General features: G+C 45.5%; 1 protein-coding gene and 1 non-coding gene across 2 annotated transcripts in view; one reads left to right on the plus strand and one right to left on the minus strand.

The window, feature by feature from the left end:
- Nucleotides 1-21,557, plus strand: part of DNMT3B (DNA methyltransferase 3 beta) — a 33,977-nt gene extending 12,420 nt beyond the window's left edge. Inside the window, exons 11-20 of the mRNA XM_032217321.1 lie at nucleotides 113-225; nucleotides 2,139-2,322; nucleotides 4,827-4,911; nucleotides 7,714-7,859; nucleotides 9,322-9,412; nucleotides 9,534-9,682; nucleotides 12,304-12,389; nucleotides 16,442-16,511; nucleotides 17,745-17,863; nucleotides 20,941-21,557. Of these exons, the coding sequence (XP_032073212.1) occupies nucleotides 113-225; nucleotides 2,139-2,322; nucleotides 4,827-4,911; nucleotides 7,714-7,859; nucleotides 9,322-9,412; nucleotides 9,534-9,682; nucleotides 12,304-12,389; nucleotides 16,442-16,511; nucleotides 17,745-17,863; nucleotides 20,941-21,082 (1,185 nt within the window). The 3' untranslated portion in view covers nucleotides 21,083-21,557. The remainder of the gene's footprint in view (nucleotides 1-112; nucleotides 226-2,138; nucleotides 2,323-4,826; nucleotides 4,912-7,713; nucleotides 7,860-9,321; nucleotides 9,413-9,533; nucleotides 9,683-12,303; nucleotides 12,390-16,441; nucleotides 16,512-17,744; nucleotides 17,864-20,940) is intronic.
- Nucleotides 8,842-8,946, minus strand: LOC116509824. Its single transcript, XR_004255546.1, has one exon. It is a non-coding gene; the product is annotated as a U6 spliceosomal RNA (small nuclear RNA).
- Nucleotides 21,558-22,341: the final 784 nt, after the last annotated feature.

Below are 22,341 nucleotides of genomic sequence, written 5' to 3' on the forward strand. Positions count from 1 at the left end.
ATTTGCTGCCAATCTCAAATATTTAGGGAAGGCTACTTGGCAGGGCCACGGGTAAACCTGGGCAGAAAATGGCATTTTTCTTCATGTGACATGTGTCCTGATTTTCTCCTAGGACCGGTTTCTGGAACTTTTCTACATGTATGATGAAGACGGGTACCAGACGTATTGCACCATCTGCTGCGAAGGAAGCGAGTTACTTCTCTGCGACAGCGCCAGCTGCTTCAGGTGGGCAATTCCTCCACTGGGCACTGGCCATTAAGGAAGAAGAGAGCTAGCTGGATAGTGGACGGATAGATATTGTTGATATGATAAGTTAGATTGATAGAGATATGGATGGATAGATAGATAGATAGTTGATATGATTAGATAGATAGATAGATAGATAGATAGATAGATAGATAGATAGATAGTTGATATGATGGACAGACAGACAGACAGACAGATATGGCTAGATGGATGGATAGCTAGAGATAGATTGTTGATATAAGAGATTGATAGAGATATGAATGGATGGATAGATAGATACTTGATATGATTAGATAGATAGATAGATAGATAGATAGATAGATGATAGATAGATAGCTGATATAGTGGATAGACAGACAGATATGGCTAGATGGATGGATAGCTAGAGATAGATTGTTGATATGATAAGAGATTGATAGAGATATGGATGGATGGATAGATAGATAGTTGATATGATTAGATAGATAGTTGATATGATAAATTGATAGGTAGAAATATGGCTAAATGGATGGATGGATAGATTGTTGATATGATAAGAAATTGATATGATAAGAAAGAGATATGATTAGGTGGATGGATAGATGATGTGATGATAGATATAGAGATATGGATATATACATAATGGGTAGATGATAGATAGAGAAATAGATGGAGGGCGAGAGAGAGAGAGACATTATGTAGAATAGGTAGGTGGGTAGATATAGGATGGATAGACAGATTGATAGTTGATATCATAAGATAGATCAGTGGGTCTCAATCTTCCTAATGCCGCGACCCTTTAATACAGTTCCTCACGTTATGGTGACCCCCAACCATAAAATTATTTTATGTTTTCTGTATTTTTTTGAAAATGTTTTCCAATGGTCTTAGGCGACCCCTGTGAAAGGATCATTTGACCCCCAAAGGGATCCCGACCCACAGGTTGAGAACCACTGGATTAGATAGATGATAGATAGATAGATAGATAGATAGATAGATAGATAGATAGATAGATAGATAGATAGATAGATAGATAGATAGATAGATAATGGATAGATTATATAGATATAGAGATATGGATATGTATACATAATGGATAGATGATAGAGATAGAGATACATTATGTATAGTAGGTAGGTAGATATAGATGGTTGGATAGACAGATTGACATGGTTAATAGTTGATGGGATAAGATAGATACATAGATAGACAGATAGACAGACAGAGACAGAGAGCGTGTTAGATACAGATAGACAGACAGACAGCCTTTGCTATTGAAGTTAGCTTGGAAACCAGTAGTGACTAAGAGCCGAGGTGGCGCAGTGGTTAAATGCAGCACTGCAGGCTACTTCAGCTGACTGCAGTTCTGCAGTTCGGCTGTTCAAATCTCACCGGCTCAGGGTCGACTCAGCCTTCCATCCTTCCGAGGTGGGTAAAATGAGGACCCGGATTGTTGTTGGGGGCGATATGCTGACTCTGTAAACCGCTTAGAGAGGGCTGAAAGCCCCATAAAGCAGTATATAAGTCTAACTGCTATTGCTATTGACTTACAACCATAATGAAGCCTGTAATTAAGCTCGCCTTTATGACAATTGAAATTTCCCGGGGTCATGTGATTCTCCTTTGTGACTTTCTGACAAGCCAAGTCAATGGGTGATCTCAGAGTCGCTTCCCAACCATGTGGCTCTCTTAACAACTGTCGTGATTCTCTTAACGACGATGGCAAGGAAGGTTGTAAAACGGGGCCAAAGCTCCCTTAACGACCGGCTCGCTTGGCAATGGCGATCGGTGGGCTCAACTGCGGTCATCAGCCAAGGACGGCTGCGGCCTTGCAATTGGGGGGGGGGTGTGTGGCAGGGGCTACGACATCGTGGCTTCATTGCGGCTTCTACGATTTCCCGCGTCTTTTGCAGCTGCTTTTGCGTGGACTGTTTGAACACCTTGGTGGGACGGGGCACGGCGGAAGCCGCGCGGAAGGAAGAGCCGTGGAGCTGCTACATGTGCCGGCCGCCACAGCGCTATGGCGTTCTGCTCCGACGGCGGGATTGGAACACACGCCTGAAGGACTTCTTCACCAGCGAGGAAGGGCAGGAATATGTAAGGAATGGAGGGGTTTTGGGGTGGGTGGGGGGAAGGGGAGATAAGCTTAGCTGCCCCCCCTCCCGCCATTGAAAAGAGGCTGTCCCCACCTCCTTGCCAGCTTTTCCAGAAAGTAAGGCATTTATTAAGAGCCAAGGTGGCGCAGTGGTTAGGGTGCAGTACTGCAGGCCACTTCAGCTGACTGTTATCTGCAGTTCAGCGGTTCAAATCTCACCGGCTCAGGGTTGACTCAGCCTTCCATCCTTCCGAGGTGGGTGAAATGAGGACCCGGATTGTTGGGGGCGATATGCTGACTCTGTAAACCGCTTAGAGAGGGCTGAAAGCCCTATGAAGCGGTATATAAGTCTAACTGCTATTGCTACTGACAAAGTAGACCATAACCTACTACTAGATAAAGTAGAAGAATGTGGGTTAGACAGCATCACCACCAGATGGATTCATAACTGGCTGACCAACCGCACTCAACGTATAGTCCTCAATGGAACTGCATCTTCATGGAGGGAAATATGCAGCTGGAGTACCCCAAGGCTCTGTTTCGGGCCCAGGACTCTTCAACATCTTCATCAATGATTTGGATGAGGGAATAAATGGGGAACTCATCAAATTTGCAGATGACACCAAGCTGGCAGGAATAGCCAACACTCCAGAAGATAAGCTTAAGATACAGAAGGATCTGGACAAACTTGAACATCGGGCACTATCTAAAAAAATGGAATTCAGTGGTGAAAAGAGTCAGGTTCTACATTTAGGCAACAAAAACGAAATGCACAGGTACACTATAGGTGGTACCTTGCTCAACTGTAGTAACTGTGAAAGGGATCTTGGAGTCCTAGTGGACAACCGTTTAAATAGGAGCCAGCCGTGTGCAGCAGCTGCCAAAAAAGCCAACACAGTTCTAGGCTGCATCAACAGAGGGAGAGAATCAAGATCACGTGACGGGTTAATACCACTTTATAAGGCCTTGGTGAGGCCACACTTGGAATACTGCATCCGGTTTTGGACACCACGATGTAAAAAAGATGTGGAGACTTTGGAAAGAGTGCAGAGAAGAGCAACAAAGAGGATTAGGGAACTGGAGGCTAAAACATATGAAGAACAATTGCAGGAACTGGGTATGTCTAGTTTAATGAAAAGAAGGACTAGAGGAGACATGATAGCAGTCTTCCAATATCTCAGGGGTTGCCACAAAGAAGAGGGAGTCAAGCTATTCTCCAAGGCACCTGAGGGCAGAACAAGAAGCAATGGGTGGAAACTAATCAAGGAGAGAAGCAACTTAGAACTAAGGAGGAATTTCCTGACAGTAAGAACAATTAACCAGTGGAACAGAAGTTCCCTCCAGAAGTTGTGAATGCCCCAACACTGGAAGTCTTTAAGAAGATGCTGGGTAGCCATTTGTCTGAAACGGTATAGGGTTTCCTGCCTAGGCAGGGGGTTGGACTAGAAGACCTCCAAGGTCCCTTCCCAACTCTGTTATTCTAGGTCTGTTACAAAAATCTACGCAGTCAATCATAAGGGATGGTCTTCACCCAGCCACCTTAAGAAGAAATCACTGTTTTTGGGAGAGATTTGTACAAAATTAAACCATCCGGCAGCTTTTTGGCTCTCGAAGCTGGGGAAAACTTATTTTCCTGATTTTTTTATTATTTTTAATCAAAAACACGGGAAGTGTATTTGGGGTTTTGCAGCTTTATTTTTCCAGTCCAGCCTGCCTTTTCCTTTTGAAGAGGGGAGCTGCCTGCCTCCCCCCCCACCATTTCAGCAGGTACAGATGGCCCCTGAGTTACGGCCATTCATTTGGCCATTCATTTTATACAAAGTTACAACAGGGACCCCGCTTCATACGTATGACTGTTGCAGCATCCCTGGGGTCATAGGATCAAAATTCAGGGACGCTTGTCATCTGATTCATAGTTACGACGGTTGCTGTGTCCCAAGGCCACATGATCTCCTTTTGCGACCTTCTGGCCCAGCAAAGTCAATGGGGGAAGGCAAATTCACTTAATGACCGTGTGACTAACTTCGCAACTGCAGTGATTCACTTAACAAAGGCGGCCAGGAAAGGTTGCAAAACGGGACAAAACCCCACTAAACCCCCTGTCTCGCTTAGCAACTTACATTTTGGGCACCGTTGCGGTTGCAAGTTTTGCAACCTGTAGTCCTTTTGCTCTCTGTCTGCTTAACGACTGCTTCGAGTCACTTAACGACCTCAACAGGGAGACAGTGGGGATTGTGACTGTTTGACGGTTGCCTAGGTGTCTTGCTTAATGACTGCAATGTCTTCTAAATTCCAGACTCGGTTATGGCCGTAAAGCGAGGACTACCCGTATTATATTCCCTCCTCGAATCGGAGCAGGGAAATGAATAATTTTCCGGACTTATGAGAGGGAGAGGGGCTCATGATGGTGGTGCCAAAACTGACCCCACTAACAGCTGCTGGTGTGAGTTTTTGTGGGTCTCACACATGCCCCCCCCTTTTTTTTTGTCCTCTCACCCCATCATAGGAGGCACCCAAAATCTACCCTGCCATCCCAGCTGCAAAACGGAAGGCCATCCGAGTGTTATCACTCTTCGACGGCATCGCTACAGGTGAGTCCTTGCTCAGGTGTAACGTATTAATGCCCTCCAGGGTCCCTCCCAGCTCTATTCTGATTGATTGATGGATTGAGCAGGGGGTTGGACTAGAAGACCTCCAAGGTCCCTTCCAGCTCTATTCTGATTGATTGATGGATTGATTGATTAAGACCTCCAAGGTCCCTTCCAGCTCTATTCTGATTGATGGATTGAGCAGGGGGTTGGACTAGAAGACCTCCAAGGTCCCTTCCAGCTCTATTCTGATTGATGGATTGAGCAGGGGGTTGGACTAGAAGACCTCCAAGGTCCCTTCCAGCTCTATTCTGATTGATTGATGGATTGATTGATTAATTGAGCAGGGGGGTGGACTAGAAGACCTCCAAGGTCCCTCCCAGCTCTATTCTGATTGATGGATTGAGCAGGGGGTTGGACTAGAAGACCTCTAAGGTCCCTTCCAGCTCTATTCTGATTGATGGATTGATTGAGCAAGGGGTTGGACTAGAGGACCTCCAAGGTCCCTTCCAGCTCTATTCTGATTGATTGATGGATTGATTGAGCAGGGGGTTAGACTAGAAGACCTCCAAGGTCCCTTCCAGCTCTATTCTGATTGATTGATGGATTGAGCAGGGGGTTGGACTAGAAGACCTCCAAGGTCCCTTCCAACTCTATTCTGATTGATGGATTGAGCAGGGGGTTGGACTAGAAGACCTCCAAGGTCCCTTCCAGCTCTATTCTGATTGATTGATGGATTGATTGATTAATTGAGCAGGGGGGTGGACTAGAAGACCTCCAAGGTCCCTTCCAGCTCTATTCTGATTGATGGATTGAGCAGGGGGTTGGACTAGAAGACCTCCAAGGTCCCTCCCAGCTCTATTCTGATTGATGGATTGAGCAGGGGGTTGGACTAGAAGACCTCTAAGGTCCCTTCCAGCTCTATTCTGATTGATGGATTGATTGAGCAAGGGGTTGGACTAGAAGACCTCCAAGGTCCCTTCCAACTCTATTCTGATTGATGGATTGAGCAGGGGGTTGGACTAGAAGACCTCCAAGGTCCCTTCCAACTCTATTCTGATTGATGGATTGAGCAGGGGGTTGGACTAGAAGACCTCTAAGGTCCCTTCCAGCTCTATTCTGATTGATTGATGGATTGAGCAGGGGGTTGGACTAGAAGACCTCCAAGGTCCCTTCCAACTCTATTCTGATTGATGGCTTGAGCACGGGGTTGGACTAGAAGACCTCCAAGGTCCCTTCCAGCTCTATTCTGATTGAGTCACGTATCCACTATATAACGGCAGCGATTCACTTAACAACTGGGGCAAGGAAAGTTGTAAAACGGGGGGCAAAAGCTCACTTAACAAATGCCTGGTTCCCTTGCAGGAATTCCACACTCCATTGTGTGGGAAGAGAGGAAAGAATTTCCTCTCTGCTCATGGAGAAAGTGGTCGCGATGTGCCTTTTTAACGTTTTTTTGCCACAGGCTAAATAGACAAATCCCCTTAGCAGCGATGCCTTCAGGAAAACTGGGAGCGTTGTAAAGCAGGGAGAACTGTGTGGCTCTACCACGTCAAGCCGCTGTGGGGAAACTTGTCAAAAGTCCCACCGTAATTTCTACCACCATTTTCTTCCTCCCCAAAGTTTCCGTCTTGGCACAAAGTTGGGGAGAATCCGTTTCCTTCTTTAAAGCTTTCTATCTCTTCTTCTTCGTCCTTTTATCATCAAAGATGTTTTTTCCCTTCCTGTAACTCCCTCCTTTTTATTGGCAACCATTCCACTTGGCGTGTTTGAGTAGTCCTCGGCTTACGACGGTTTGTTCAGTGACCGTTCAAAGTCACAACGGCATTGAAAAAAAGGGGGTTATGAATGTTTTACACTTACGACCGTTCCAGTGTCCCCAGGGGTGTGTGTGTCACCTGATCCAAATCCTTGGCAACTGACTCACATTTATGACGTGGGGTCACGCGATCCCCTTTTGCGACCTTCTGACGATCAAAAGTCAATGGGGGAGACAGATTTGCTTAGCAACGGCAGTGATTACCGTAACAACGGCAGTGATTCATTTTAACAGCGGTGCAAAGAAAAGTCGTAAAACAGGACAAACCTCACTTAAAGCTGTCTTGTTAGCTGTGGAAATTTGGGGCCTCAGTTGTCGTAAGTCGAGGACTAGCCGTATATCTCCTTCCAATCTACAGGTAGTCCTCGACTTACAACAGTTCATTTAGTGACTGTTTAAAGTTACAGCGGCACGGGAAAAAAACCGACTTATGACCGTTTTTCACGTGATCAAAATCCAGGCGCTTGGCAACCCACTCGCATTTACGGCGGTCACGGTGTCCCGGGGGGGATGACGTGCTCCCCTTTCGCGACCTTCTGACCCGCAAAATCAATGGGGGAATCCAGATTCACTTAACGACCGCCTGACTAACTTAACCACTGCAGAGATTCGCATAGCAAAAAAGGGGCAAGAAAGGAGGCAAAATGGGGCAAAAATTCATTTAACGACCATCTCGCTTAGCAATGTAAATGCTGGGCTCCATTGTGGTTGTAAACCGAGGACTAGCTGTGCACTTATGTACTGGGAAAAGTACAGAAGTGACACAAAAAACACTTTTGTTTTATAAGCACAAATGTTATTGTTTTATAAGCACAAATATTATTGTTTTATAAGCACAAATATTACAGGGTGTCCAGGAGAAATGTGAGGGTTGCACATCCTTTTCCCCCAGCGACACAAGGTGGATTTTCCCCGGGCTGCCTGCTCCTCACCAACCCTCCCAAAAGGATCTCCTTTTTCCACCCCTGACCTTTCTGCCTTCCTAGGCTACCTGGTTCTGCGGGATCTGGGCATCCAGGTGGAGAAATACATCGCTTCGGAGATCTGCGAGGACTCCATCTCGGTGGGCACTGTGCGTCATGAAGGAAACATCCGATACGTGCATGATGTCCGGAACATCACCAAGAGACACGTAAGGAATCCGGCGTTCAAGAGGAAAATGCCTCAAGGAAGGCCATTTATTGGAGGGTTAGTTAGTGGTGGGAGTCAAAGGAGGCAGCAGCCTAGCATCCCTTCATAGTCACAAGCAGGCTAATCGTCTATGGGGATTCTCAGCCATGTAGGCCCTGGTTTTCCCAAAGGTGCTTTTTTCTTTTATTTTCTTTTTAAATAGATTTTTATTGTTTCCCCGCCCACATCTCTAACAACATTCAATCATCGCATTAACATTGCTGTGTCATTGTACCTATATGCATCGATCTTATATCGCTTGTATACAGTGGTGGGTTTCAAATTTTTTTAGAATCTCTCCTGTAGGTGTGGCTTGCTTTGTGGGAGTGGCTTGCTGGCCATGTGACCGGGTGGGAGTGGCTTGCTGGCCATGTGACCGGGTGGGAGTGGCTTGCCGGCCATGTGACTGGGTGGGAGTGGCCAATGTGTAAAATGTGGTAAAACTCACTTAACAACGCTCTTGCTTAGCAACCAAAATGTTGGCTCAGGAACTCTGGCATTTGAAGCACGCAAGTCTTAAAGCTCTCAAGTTACAAGACCCTTCTTGCACCCCTAACCCTTTAGAAAAAAAACCCCAGGGGTGTTCAAACTTGACAGCTTTAAGACTTGTGGACTTCAACTCCCAGAATTCCTCCTCTCGCTCTTCATCTTGATGTGCGGACGGGCGGGTGGTGGGAGGGAGCTGGAACCGGTTCTAAACAGCATGGTAGATTTGTGGAACCTCTTCTATAGAAGAGCTTAGAACTGGCAGGAACCCAGCCCTGCTTCTATATTTATATACATTCACAGTTCTATACATTTGTCTATTGTTTCTCGGCTGAATTAACTTTATTGCTGTTATGCAACCATTTATACCAGTTGTCCCACATTTCGTAGTATTCAGACTCTTCCTCGTCCTTTAATCTTAATGTTAATTTGTCCATTTCTGCACAATCTAGAATTTTCCGAATCACGAATCCATCCGGGGGAATATTAGTCATTGCGCAGGGGTCAGGCTAATCTTCTCTGCATTGTTCCAATTTTAGTATATGTGCTGCCGAAGCGAGCACTCTCAAAAGGTGGTTTTTTTCAAGAGGCAGCTGGACTTTCTGGCTTTTTCTTCTTGGAGAGGTTTCGCCTCTCATCCGAGAAGCTCCTTCAGTTCTCTGTTTATACTCCTTGCAGACAGCTGGTCATTTACATCCTTCTAGAGTGTCAAACTCGAGGCCCCGGGGTGTGTTGTCTGTGCGCTTAAATCTGGCCAGTGGTTATATTCAATACCCCCACGCCAAAATCGGTTTTGGGGCATGGCCACAATTTAGAGCCCAAAGACTTACAGCCGTGATAACGCACGCTCAGCTACCTTTGTAACATGAGGACTAGTTGCTTTTAAAAAGAAGGAAGCGGGGACGGAGGCCGTGCTGTAACCAGGGTCTCCCTTGCAGATCGACAAATGGGGTCCCTTCGATTTGGTGATTGGCGGAAGTCCCTGTAACGATCTCTCCATCGTAAACCCCGCCAGAAAAGGTTTGTATGGTAAGCGGAGGGATTTGAGATCCGGTTTTTTTGGGGGGGTGGGGAGCTTGGATCGGATTCCGGGGCACTGAGCTCTTCTTCTGACCCCCCACCCCCTTTTCTTGACCCTTCTGGCCAACAGAAGGGACCGGCCGGCTCTTCTTCGAGTTCTACCACCTCCTGAATTACACCCGTCCCAAAGTTGGAGAAGACCGGCCCTTCTTCTGGCTCTTCGAAAATGTGGTCTCCATGCGGGTCAACGACAAAAGGGACATTTGCCGCTTCCTGGAGGTAAAAAAAAACAACTGCCCTGGGTGGGTCGGAGACCAAGAAAACGGGGGGAGGGGGGGGCTTTTGGGGGCTGCTGTGAAGTCTTTGTCCTGTGCAGCCGGCAGGCGTCTTCCTGAGACGGGAACGTCAGACGATGGTTAGTGTAAACCAGGGTTAGCTGGCAATTTTGGGAGCTGTGGTCCAGGCGGCTTAGAAGAGAACAAATAAGAATAGAATAGAATAGAACAGAAATAAGAATAGAAATAAGAATGGAATAGAAATTATAGAAAAGAATAGAATTGAAATAAGAATAGAAATAGAAAGAATAGAATAGAAATTATAGAAAAGAATAGAATTGAAATAAGAATGGAATAGAAAGAATAGAATAGAAATAAGAATAGAATTGAAATAAGAGTAGAATAGATATTATAGAAAAGAATAGAATAGAAATTAAAATGGAATAGAAAGAATAGAAATTAGACTAGAATAGAAATAAGAATAGAATAGAAATTATAAAAAAGAATAGAATTGAAATAAGAATCAGAAATAAGAATCCAATAGAAATAAGAATAGAATAGAATAGAAATAAGAATAAAATAGAAATTATAGAAAAGAATAGAATTGAAATAAGAATAGAATAGAAAGAATAGAATAGAAATTAGACTAGAATAGAATAGAAATAAGAATAGACTAGAAATTATAAAAAAGAATAGAATTGAAATAAGAATCAAATAGAAATAAGAATAGAATAGAAATAAGAATAGAATAGAAAATAGAATAGAAATAAGAATAGAATAGAAATTATAGAAAAGAATAGAATTGAAATAAGAATAGAATAGAAATTATAGAAAAGAATAGAATAGAAATAAGCATAGAATAGAAAGAATAGAATAGAAATTAGACTGGAATAGAATAGAAATAAGAACAGGATAGAAATAAGAATAGAATAGAAATTATAGAAAAGAATAGAGTAGAAATTAGACTAGAATAAAATAGAAATAAGAACAGAATAGGAATAAGAATAGAAATTATAGAAAAGAATAGAATAGAAATTAGACTAGAATAGAATAGAAATAAGAACAGAATAGAAATAAGAACAGAATAGAAATAAGAACAGAATAGAAATAAGTACAGAATAGAAATAAGAACAGAATAGAAATAAGAATAGAATAGGAATAGAAAATACAATAGAGCTGGAAGGGACCTTGGAGGTCTTCTAGTCCAACCCTCTGCTCAAACAGGACACCCTAGACCAGTGTTTCTCAACCTTGGCGACTTTAAATCCTGTGGACTTCAACTCCCAGAATTCCCCATCCAGCTGGCTAGGGGATTCTGGGAGTTGAAGTCCACAGGACTTCAAGTCGCCAAGGTTGAGAAACACTGCCCTAGACCATTTCAGACCAGTAACTGCCCAGTCTCTTCTTGAAAGCCTTCAGTATTGGAGCAGCCACAACTTATGGAGGCAAACCATTCCTCTGGTTAATTGTCCTCACTGTTAGGAAGTTTCTCCTTCATTTCAGGTTGCTTGTCTCTACGATTAGTTTCCACCTGTTGCTTCTTCTGGTGTTTTGGAGAATAGGTTGACCCCTCTCTCTCCTTTGGGGCAGCCCCACCAAATCCTGAAGGCAGCTATACTGGAATCCTTCACCTGATTTTGATTCTGTGCCTCTGTTTATGCAACCAAGGATTGTATTGGCTTTTTTGCCTGACTCCTGTTTAAGGGATCGTCCACTAAGACTCCAAGATCCCAGTGACGGGGTAGAAGGAAAGATAGGAAGGAGAGGAGAAAGGAGAGGAATAGGAGAAAGGGAAAAGCAGAGGAAGAATGGGAGGGAATGTAAGAATAGGAAAGAGGGGAGGAATGGGAAGAAGGGGGGAAGGGTAAAGGGGAGGAAGGGGAAGGAGAGAAGGGAAAGGAGAGGAGGAAGGAAGGGATGAAGGAAGGAGAGAAGAAAGAGAAGAAAGGAAGGAGGGAAGGAAGGAGAGATGAAAGGAGGGAAGGGAGGGAATGTAGGAGAGAAGGAAGGGGGGAAGGAAGGAGGAAAGGAAGGGGGATAGGAAGGAGAGAAGGAGAAAAGAAAGGAGGGAGGGAAGGAAGGAGAGAAGGAGGGAAGGAGGGAGGGAAGGAAGGAGGGAAGGAAGGGGAGTAGGAGAGAAGAAACGAGGGAAGGAAAGAGGGAGGGAGGGAAGAAGAAGTAGGATTGTTGTAAGATAAGATGGATCTAGGGGATGTTAAGAAAGCAATCTTCAAGTATATTATCAACTGTAGGGGAAAAAATTGTTATAAATACATATTATTAATAACAGTTATGAGATCATATAATTGTGAATGTATATATGAAATTGATAAAAATAAAATAAAAAAATAATAAAAATAATAAAAAAAAATAACAAAAAGATCCCAGTGACGGTTTTTGAGCCAGGTTTTCGCCTAATCTGTCCTGGTACCTTGGATTTTTCCCTGCCCAGGTGTAAAACTTGCCTTTGGTCCACCTTAAATTTCATTTTGCAGAGAGGAGGAAGAGGAGGAGGACTGTGGGGTCCGTGGTGCTCTCTGAGCCGAGTAGTTCTCTTGCAGACCTTTCACGACCCAACTAGGGAACCTCATCAGTGCTAAAACCGCCCTTTTCTTTTCTCCGCAGTGCAACCCGGTGATGATCGATGCAGTTAAAGTATCTGCTGCGCACAGAGCCAGATATTTTTGGGGCAACCTGCCAGGAATGAACAGGTGAGGGAGAAGTGGGACACGAACGAGGCCTTGGCCTGCCAGAGACGTCGCAGGGTGAAGAAACTTCCTGTCGGGCGTGCCTCGCTTCAGAGCCCAAGAAAGGAAATCCCCAACTCCGTGTTTGTAGAGAAGAGGCCCTTTTCCTGAGTTTGAAACGATAGCAAGGAAAGAAAAACGAGATCTGAAGCAAAAGGCGCTAACCCAAAATGGCGTCATGTGGGGCGTGTCTTCAGGTGCTTTTGCCCACCTGGTATTCCAGGATGGTTGACCTCGACTAGGCATAAGTCCATTCAGCTGTGTAGGAGACCACGAGAACAATCCTCCCTTTTCGTTTACCCAGGCTTCCCCTCCCAAAAGCCAATCTTCTCCTCTCCCTGTTACTATGGCAGTCTATAGAGCAAGAAAGCATCAAAGAGGCTGACATTCGGCCCTCCTGCAGTGGAGATGACATGATAGAAACAAATAGACATGATAAAAACAAATGAAAGAACCCAAAATACAGGGGCATTTACATTAGTAACGTCAAGGCTTCCTGATTTGCAACTCGGGTCCCCCACAGCAGATCGGAAAGGGTGGGGCGTACGTTGTGCAGGCAGTCCTCGACTTACGACCAAAATATGAGCCCAAAGTTTATGTTCCCAGGCAAAACTTTTTGTTGTGAGTTTTGGCCCCGTTTTATGACTTTTCTCGCCACCGTTGTTAAATGACTCACTGAAATTGTTTAGTTTGTGAGATGGTTGCTAAGCGAATCCGGATTCCCCAGTTTCTTGGCTTGTCAGAACGACGCAAAGGGGGAATCCCCGGGATGTTGCAACCCGTCCTACGTCCATGCCAGTGGCCAAGCGTCTGAATTTGGATCAGGTGACCCCCCCAGGATGCAGCAGTGGTTCCCTGCCATTTTAAGTTTGAACGGTCACTAAGCGGGCGGTTGTAAGTCGAGGACTACCTGCACACTTGTGAATTGGAGAGCGAGAGAGAGAGGAGGGACCCTTTCAGGGAAGACGGTGCCCACCTGGGGATTTGCACACTTACACTCCCTTGTTTACTACTTCCCCCAGGCAGCAGGGGGGTGCATGTTTGTGTGTGTATGTGTCTTCCTTTGTCGTTTTTGTTTTTGTGCAAGTGGTTACCCCCCCCCCCCCCCCAAGAAAGCCTGTGAGGATTTTCAGGAAACAGATGTAATATACTCTCTCCCTTCTGTCTCCCTCTCTCTCTCTCTCTCTCCTCTTTCTCTCCCTCTGTTTCCCTCCCTCTCTCTCCTCCCCTCATTCTCTCCATCTCTGTGTCTCCTCTCTCCCTTTCTGTCTTCCTCTCCCTCCCTCTCTCTCCTCCTCTCTTTCTCCCCCTCTCCGTCTCCCACCCACTCTCTCCCTCTCCGTCTCTCTCTTCCCCCCTTTCTTTCTCTCCCTCTGTTTTTCCTCTCTCTCTCTTTCTGTCTCCCTCCACCTTCTCTCTTTCTCTCCATCTCCTTTCTCCCTCCCTCCCCTCTTTCTCTCCCTCTCTGTTTCCCTCCCACTCTCCCTCTACATCTCTCTCCTCTCCCCCTCTTTCTCTCCTGTGTCTCTCGCTCTCTTTCTCTTCTCTTTCTCTCCATCCCTGTTTCCCCTCTCTCCCTCTCTGTCTCCCTCCACCTTCTCTCTTTCTCTCCATCTCCTTTCTCTCTGTCTCCCTCCCTCTCCCCCTCTCTTTCCCTCCCTCTGTGTCTCTCCCTCTCTTTCTCTTCTCTTTCTCTCCATCTCTGTGTCTCCGCTCTCCCTCTCTGTCTTCCTCTCCCTCCCTCTCTCTCCTCCCCTCTTTCTCTCCCTCTCTGTCTCCCTCCCACTCTCCCTCTACATCTCTCTCCTCTCCCCCTCTTTCTCTCCTGTGTCTCTCACTCTCTTTCTCTTCTCTTTCTCTCCATCCCTGTTTTCCCTCTCTGTCTCCCTCCCTCTCTGTCTCCCTCCACCTTCTCTCTTTCTCTCCATCTCCTTTCTCTCTGTCTCCCTCCCTCTCCCCCTCTCTTTCCCTCCCTCTGTGTCTCTCCCTCTCTTTCTCTTCTCTTTCTCTCCATCTCTGTGTCTCCGCTCTCCCTCTCTGTCTTCCTCTCCCTCCCTCTCTCTCCTCCCCTCTTTCTCTCCCTCTCTGTCTCCCTCCCACTCTCCCTCTACATCTCTCTCCTCTCCCCCTCTTTCTCTCCTGTGTCTCTCACTCTCTTTCTCTTCTCTTTCTCTCCATCCCTGTTTTCCCTCTCTGTCTCCCTCCCTCTCTGTCTCCCTCCACCTTCTCTCTTTCTCTCCATCTCCTTTCTCTCTGTCTCCCTCCCTCTCCCCCTCTCTTTCCCTCCCTCTGTGTCTCTCCCTCTCTTTCTCTTCTCTTTCTCTCCATCTCTGTGTCTCCGCTCTCCCTCTCTGTCTTCCTCTCCCTCCCTCTCTCTCCTCCCCTCTTTCTCTCCCTCTGTCTCCCTCCCACTCTCTCCCTCTATGTCTCTTTCCCCCCTTTCTTTCTCTCCCTCTCTGTTTCTCCTCTCTCTCTCTTTCTCTCCCTCTGTCTCCCTCCCACTCTCTCCCTCTACGTCTCTCTTCTCTATCCCCCCTCTCTTTCTCTCCCTCTGTATCTCCCTCCCCTTCTCTCTTTCTCTCCATCTCCTTTCTCCCCCTCTGTCTTCCTCCCTCACCTCCCCCCCTTTCTCTCCCTCTCTGTCTCCCTCCCACTCTCCCCCTTTCTCTCCCTTTCTCTCCCATGCTCTCCCTCTGTTTCTTCCTTCCTCTGTCTCTCCCCCCCTCTTTCTCTCCCTCTCTCTCTCCTTCTGTGCTTTCTCATTGCATGTGTATTTTTGACATGATTTCCCGTGGAGCGTTCCCTGCACCCTACAAAGCGAGGTGGGAAGTAGATTTCCCAGTGGTTTACACACCCACCCATGCAAGAAGGCCTGTGAGACTTTCCATAGAGTTTCAAATCATCCATATATAATAAATGAGATTATTATTATTATTATTTAATTTGATTGAATGTAATTACAATTAATTTTATTAGCTTTATTTGTACCAGAATGTATGACACCTGGGTGCCACACTGTCCACAGATTGATTGATATATATATATGTATGTGTGTGTGTGTTTGTGTGTATATATATATATATATATATATATATATATATATATATATATATGTGTGTGTGTTATATTTATGCTGATAAATAAATAAAGGGAGACTAGTATAGATCTATTTCAAGCTATTTAGCTCTCATCAGCTAGCCATACCCTATGTTGGGAATCGAACCTGTGCTCTATTATATATATATATTTAAAGTCACAACCCCTGGTATGCCCAAATATGGGAGGAAGGTCACACTTCCACTCTCTGTCTTCGGCTCGTCACAAGAGACCATCCAGACAGAAACCCAATATTTTTTACTGTTGCCTTTTTGTTACATTTGTTATATTTATGCTGATAAATAAATAAAGTCTCCACTTTTTTATATATATATATTTTCTGAGGTTTTCGCGGGTGTTAGTATGTAGGTCTCTAGTTGTTCGGGTTTTCTCCCGCGTAGAATTGGAGATGTCTTGGCGACATTTCGACGAAGTCTCATTCGTCATCTTCAGGCTGCTTCAGACTACTTCAGGTTTGGTGTTTCCAGGAGAAACACCAAACCTGAAGTAGTGGAAACACCTGGAAACACCAAACCTGAAGTAGTCTGAAGCAGCCTGAAGATGACGAATGAGACTTCATCGAAACGTCGCCAAGACATTTCCAATTCTACGCGGGAGAAAACCCGAACAACTATATATATATATATATATATATATATATATATATATATATATATATATATATATATATATATATATACATACATACATACATACATACATACATACACATACACATACACATACACATACACATACACACATACATATACGCACATACATACATACACACACATACATACATACATACACACACACAAAATACATATACACATACACACAAATACACATACACACACACACACACACGTACATATATAAAACGTAAACATGAATCAATGCATCTTTTCTCTTCCCAGGCCCGTGGTGCCCTCCAAGGTAGACAAGCTGGAGCTTCAGGATTGCCTGGAGTACAGTCGGAGGGCGAAGGTAACCCCGATTATCCCCCCCATTATTCTCGCCTGGGATAAAGGAGGGTGCAGAAGAATTCCCGTTCGTGCATGCCAGCTTCATCGGGAAGTTGTGATTGCAAAGTGTCTGTGTGTGTGTGTGTTTTGCCCCTCCCTTTTTCCCAGCCCAGTGTCCTCGGTCACCCTGATGGCCAAAGGAGAAAGGAAGAGGCAGTCCTAGACTTACAACGGTCTGTTTAGTGACCGTTTGAAGTTACAAGGACACTGAAAGGTTGAGTGCATGATGTGTCTTTTAACTTGCTTTTTCTCTCTATTTTAAATTTTTTTTTTAGTATTCTTTTTAGAGTTGTTTTTATGTAAGCCGCCAGGAGTCCTTCGGGATTGGGCGGCATATAAATTCATTAAACTTTGAAACTTCGAACTTTGAAAAAGCGACTTGGGACCATTTCCCATACTTAGGACCGTTCCAGGTGGCCACGAAGAAAAACCAGCAGCCCCCCCCCCCAAATTAGGAATGCTCCCTGCGCTGACAATGCTCCCGTTGCTTACCTGTTACTCAGAAACCACTGCTACAAGCTTTTGTGTGTGTTTTCATTCTGCCAATTACCTCCAATAGACCGATTAGATCCCACAGATTAGGCTTCCTCCGAATTCCATCCGCCGGCCAGTGTCTACTGGCGACTACCCGGAGGAGAGCCTTCTCTGTGGCTGCTCCGACCCTCCCTGTGGAGATTCGAACCCTCACCACCCTCCAGGCCTTCCGCAAAGCCCTTAAAACCTGGCTGTTCCGACAGGCCTGGGGCTAAAGAGCTGTTGCCCCCGTCTCGAATTGGCATGACTGTTGTGTTTTAATCATGCATTGTTGTTTATGTCGTTTTAAATTCTTGTTTGTATCCCCCTTCCCCGGTTGAGTTGTGAGCCGCCCTGAGTCCCCTTCGGGGGAAAAGGGCAGCATATAAATAAAATCAACATCAACATTCGAGAGGGCATTTATAATCCTAATAGGTTTATAAATCTATTAGGAAATCTTGGCTAAATAGAATTCACATCGCCTGGGCTGGATGCTATTTGCATTTAAAAAAGAAAAGAAAAGTAAGTTGTCAATGCTTAAATTGCCCCAGATGAATAAAATTTAAAATGCAAAAAAAGAAAAAATGGAATTCTACCTGAGCCGACATCCTTGGTCGCGCGGGAATCTCCCGCCTCCCCCACCACCCCAACCCGCGAATTCATCTCTGCTTTCCTTCTGCAGATGAAGAAGATCCGGACCATCACGACGAAAAGCAACTCCATCCGGCAGGGTAGGAGCAAGACGCTGCCCGTCTCCATGAACGGGAAGGATGACGATTTATGGTGCACCGAGTTGGAAAAGTGAGGAGTGGGCAGGGCGAGGGAACTCGTGACGGGGAGGAGGGAGGAAGGGGTGGGGAAACGCGCCAGTCCTGGGATGGCTCCCATAGGGAAGACTCTAGGGCAGCTTTAAGAGGGCTTCAACTCCCAGAATTCCCCCGCCAAGGTGTGCTTAACGACAGCAGTGCTTGTTTTATGACCACTTGCATCCACTTAACAACCTTGCACAAAATGGTCGGGAAATCAGGTCCTCCTGGGTGATCTTGCTGGCTCAATGACCGTCATAAAGTCGAGTCGCGTCTGTGCCTCGTACTTGGCAAAGAGGATGAATCAATTATTCTGCATTGATTCTACAAACTGCGGACGCCCATAAAGAGTTTTCCCCAAACCCATTGCTCAGATACATTGGGGTTCACATGTTCTCATACAGACTCTTCCAACCTATTTGGGGACCCAGGTTTGAAGAGTCTCCCAATTTTGCAAATCTTCTGATCATTTTCTAGTCTTGTAAAACGTCCTTCGGCTCTTGTTTCCCTCTTTCGTGTTTTTGAGATGTTTGGGAATCTCCTTGGCGATTTTTCTTGGTGTTGTTTTTACAGCCTGCAGAGGGGTAACCCATTTCCCTGTGACTGTGAGTAATGCTCCCATTTCCCAGCATGAAATGCCAAAAAAGCAGGAATCCCCTTGAAACATAACACAGCCGTAAAATTCTGGGGTCTCTGTTGCTCTGAGCTGGGTGGTTTTCCTACAGACATTTCGTGACCTTACTACGTAACATCATCAGTACTGTGTTGCCTGTTAGTATTGGTGGGAGATGTCTTGGTACCATGTTTCTCCCAAAATAAGACAGTGTCTTATTTTCTTTTGATCCCCGAAATAAGCACTTGGCCTTATTTTCAGGGAGGTCTTATTATTTTTGAAGTGCAGAGGGGGTGAGCGTGGTCACCCCATGGCTGCTGCTGTATTGCAATGTTTTCGGGAGGGATTATTTTTTGGGCAGGGCTTATTTTAGCACATGCGCTCAAAAGCCAGATTGGGCTTATTATCCAGGGAGGTCTTATTTTTCAGGGAAACAGGGTAGGTAGCTAGGTAGATACCAGTAAATATAAAGACATAGATGGAGGGATGGATGGATGGATAGACAGATACCGTGTTCTATCATCCATCCATCTAGCCATGTCTTTATATCTACTAGTGTCTGTCTGTCTAGATAGCTACTAGCTAGCTAGCTAGCTAGCTAGCTAGATAGATAGATAGATAGATAGAGGAGAGTGAGAGATAGATAATAGATGATAGATAGAGAGATAGAGAGAGAGAGAGAGAGATAGATAGAGGAGAGAGGGGGAGAGATAGATAATAGATGATAGATGATAGATAGATAGAGAGATAGAGGAGAGAGGGGGAGAGATAGATAGATGATAGATAGATAGATAGATAGATAGATAGATAGATAGATAGATAGATAGATGAGAGTGAGAGATAGATAATAGATGATAGATAGAGAGATAGAGAGAGAGAGAGAGAGATAGATAGAGGAGAGAGGGGGAGAGATAGATAATAGATGATAGATGATAGATAGATAGAGAGATAGAGGAGAGAGGGGGAGAGATAGATAGATAGATAGATAGATAGATAGATAGATAGATAGATAGATAGATAGATAGATAGATAGATAGAGGAGAGAGGGGGAGAGATAGATAGATGGATGGATGGATGGATGGATGGATAGATAGATAGATAGATAGATAGGGTCTTATTTTTTTGACTCCCAAAATAAACGCTTGGCCTTATTTTCGGGGAGGTCTTATTATTTTTGAGGTGCAGGAGAAGGCAGTGAGCGTCGTCACCTCATGGCTGCTGCTGTGTTGCAATATTTTCGGGGAGGGATTATTTTAGCGCATGCACTCACTCATTATCCGTGGAGGTCTTATTTGGGGGGGAAACAGGGCAATTCCTCACTTGGGCTGTTGTTTACTTTTAACTTGTTTGGTAGCTCTTGATTGGGGTGTTGCAAGTTGCAACCGTGTTGAAAACAGTGACTTATGCCTATTTTTCACACTTATGACCGTTGGTTAAAGGCAATATTGGGAATTCGTTAAAGGCAATTATAAGCACTAGGAATGACAGATAGTCTTCGAGTTACAACACTTTAGTGACCATAACGGCAATGGAAAAAGTGAATGATGACCATTTTTCACACTTAACGACCGTTGCAGCACCCCAGAGTCACGTGATCCCTTTTGCGACCGCCTGACAAGGCAAGTTCAAGCCAGATTCACTTAACAACCGTGTTCCTAACTTGAGCAACTGCATTGATTCACTTAACAACTATTCCAAGAAAGATTATAAAAAGGAGCCCAACTCCTTCCCAGCCGGTTTCGGACAAGCAACGTCAATGAGAGAAGCCGGATTCTCTTTTTAGCGAGTGCATGATTCACTTAATGACTGCAGTGATGTCACAACTGTGATGTCAGGGTTCCAAATAGCATCCAAAAGTAAATCAGAGACTGAGGCAAAGGATTCCTCAAATCCTTTATGAAGAGAGTCATATTGGCCCATCTGGGAAAACCTGAATCTGAAAGCTTCCTGTTCCCCCTACCCCCAGTTGAAAGTTCAAATTCTTGCCCCCACACCCACAAGTCCATCCCATGGTCCAATCTCCCACTGCCACCCTGGCAGCTTCCACCCATCCAGTTCCGGTCATGTGCAGAGGTGCAGAGACAAAGGATGACCTTGGCTTTCTAGAAAGAATGTTGTTATGGCTACATCTCATCTAACTCCATACAATCCCATTTTCCCACCGTAGAAAATGCCTAGTAGAAGAATAGAAAGTGTGGCAGGGCAAAGACCCAAAAGAAAAGAAGGCCGCAGGCCTGACATGCAGGGGAAGAAGAGGGGAAAATTGGGCACGATTCATTTAATGGCCGCCTTGTTTAGCAACAGAAAATTTGGTTGTAAGACGAAGACTAGCTGTATTAGTCTTTTGGGCCAACTGTGGGGGAGGTGAAAAGAGAGCCCCCCTCTTTTTGTGGGGAGAGGGGTCCTGACCCTCTCCTCGGAGATTGGACAGTGGGGCTAATGGTCTGTTCTCCCCACAGGATCTTTGGCTTCCCCCTCCACTACACCGACGTGTCCAACATGGGTCGCCTGGCACGTCAGAAGCTGCTTGGGAGATCCTGGAGCGTCCCCGTCATCCGCCATCTCTTTGCCCCCCTGAAGGATTATTTCTCCTGCGATTAGGCCGTAGGGGGCCCTGCGGTCTCCCGGGTGGAAGGAGAAGAGCCGAGAGGCCCCCTCCCCGTGAAGGAGACCTTCTCCGCAGAAAAAAATTCTTTCCATCCACGACTTTCTTCCAAGTTCGCCAGACTTTTTGCGTTCCCGTTGTGCCAAAAAAACCCCAAACCAAAACACCGCAAAACCAACACAGATTTTGGGGGAGCTGCAGAGAGGTAGCATCCCCCCCCCCTCGTCGTGAGTGGATGGGGAAACGGCGGCTCCTCGAACGAAGAGTCCTTTTCCCACCAGCCGCCAGCACCAAAGCGAAAACTTGAAAACGGGGAAACTGTAGGATGCAATTCCAAAGTGCCCCGTCCTTCTGTAGCAATGAGCCAGTTTGACTTGGGTTTCTCTCCCGCTGTTCGCACTGGGGTGTGTGTGGGGAGAGAAAATAGGAACATTTTTTTTTCTTTTTCAACTTTTGTTTTAAAGAACGTAAAACTTGGGGGGTGGGGGGGTGGGGAATAGACTTTTATACAGCCATTTTGCAGCCGGATGTGAAAATTCCTAGAGAGGAAAAAATTCCTAGAGAGGAATTTGGGGCTGGATGCAAAGCAGGAGATAATCCTACTACAAGGAGCCAAAATGGGGGTGGCGGGGGGGGGGGAGATAAAAAAAATGAACCGTGCCATACGCTGTTATACTTTTAAAATTACACAATGCCTTTAAATGCAGAGAATAGTGCACTGGGGGAGTATTTTGAGTGCAAAGAACGCTTCTTCGACCCATTTCAATATTCGCTGGGTGTTTCTTATTTTTAAAAAGAGTTTTGCGAAGAGCATTTGCACCACCATGGTCCTTTCAGAGGCAGGGAAATTCCCAGCAGAAACCCACCACATTCCCCCCCACCCGAAAAAAAGACAATCTGCAAATGTTTACCGCGGTTTCAAAGCTGCTACGAGATTCTCAACCCTCTAGCTGCCTTTCCGTGCTTGGAGACCCTCCATCATGGACTTCAATCCTCACCAATGCTGCTATTTTTAATCTGTTTGATTGTTTTCCTTGGCTGTCCGTTCTTCGAACCGTGATTTCAATAGACCAGGATAAGGCTTGGGTGGGATGGAAGCCATTCCCTGGGGGAGGGGGATAAAGGCACTGGAGATTTTGAAGGGTCTTTCTGCTTGCTCGTTTCCTAATCCGAAACTTTGCCATGATTTTGGCAATCGGCGTTCCCACGTTCGCCTCGGTGGGCAGGTAGCTGAGCCTCACTTGATGCCTTACTC

This window comes from Thamnophis elegans, chromosome 5 (genome assembly GCF_009769535.1).
Source record: "Thamnophis elegans isolate rThaEle1 chromosome 5, rThaEle1.pri, whole genome shotgun sequence".
NCBI lineage: Eukaryota > Metazoa > Chordata > Lepidosauria > Squamata > Colubridae > Thamnophis > Thamnophis elegans.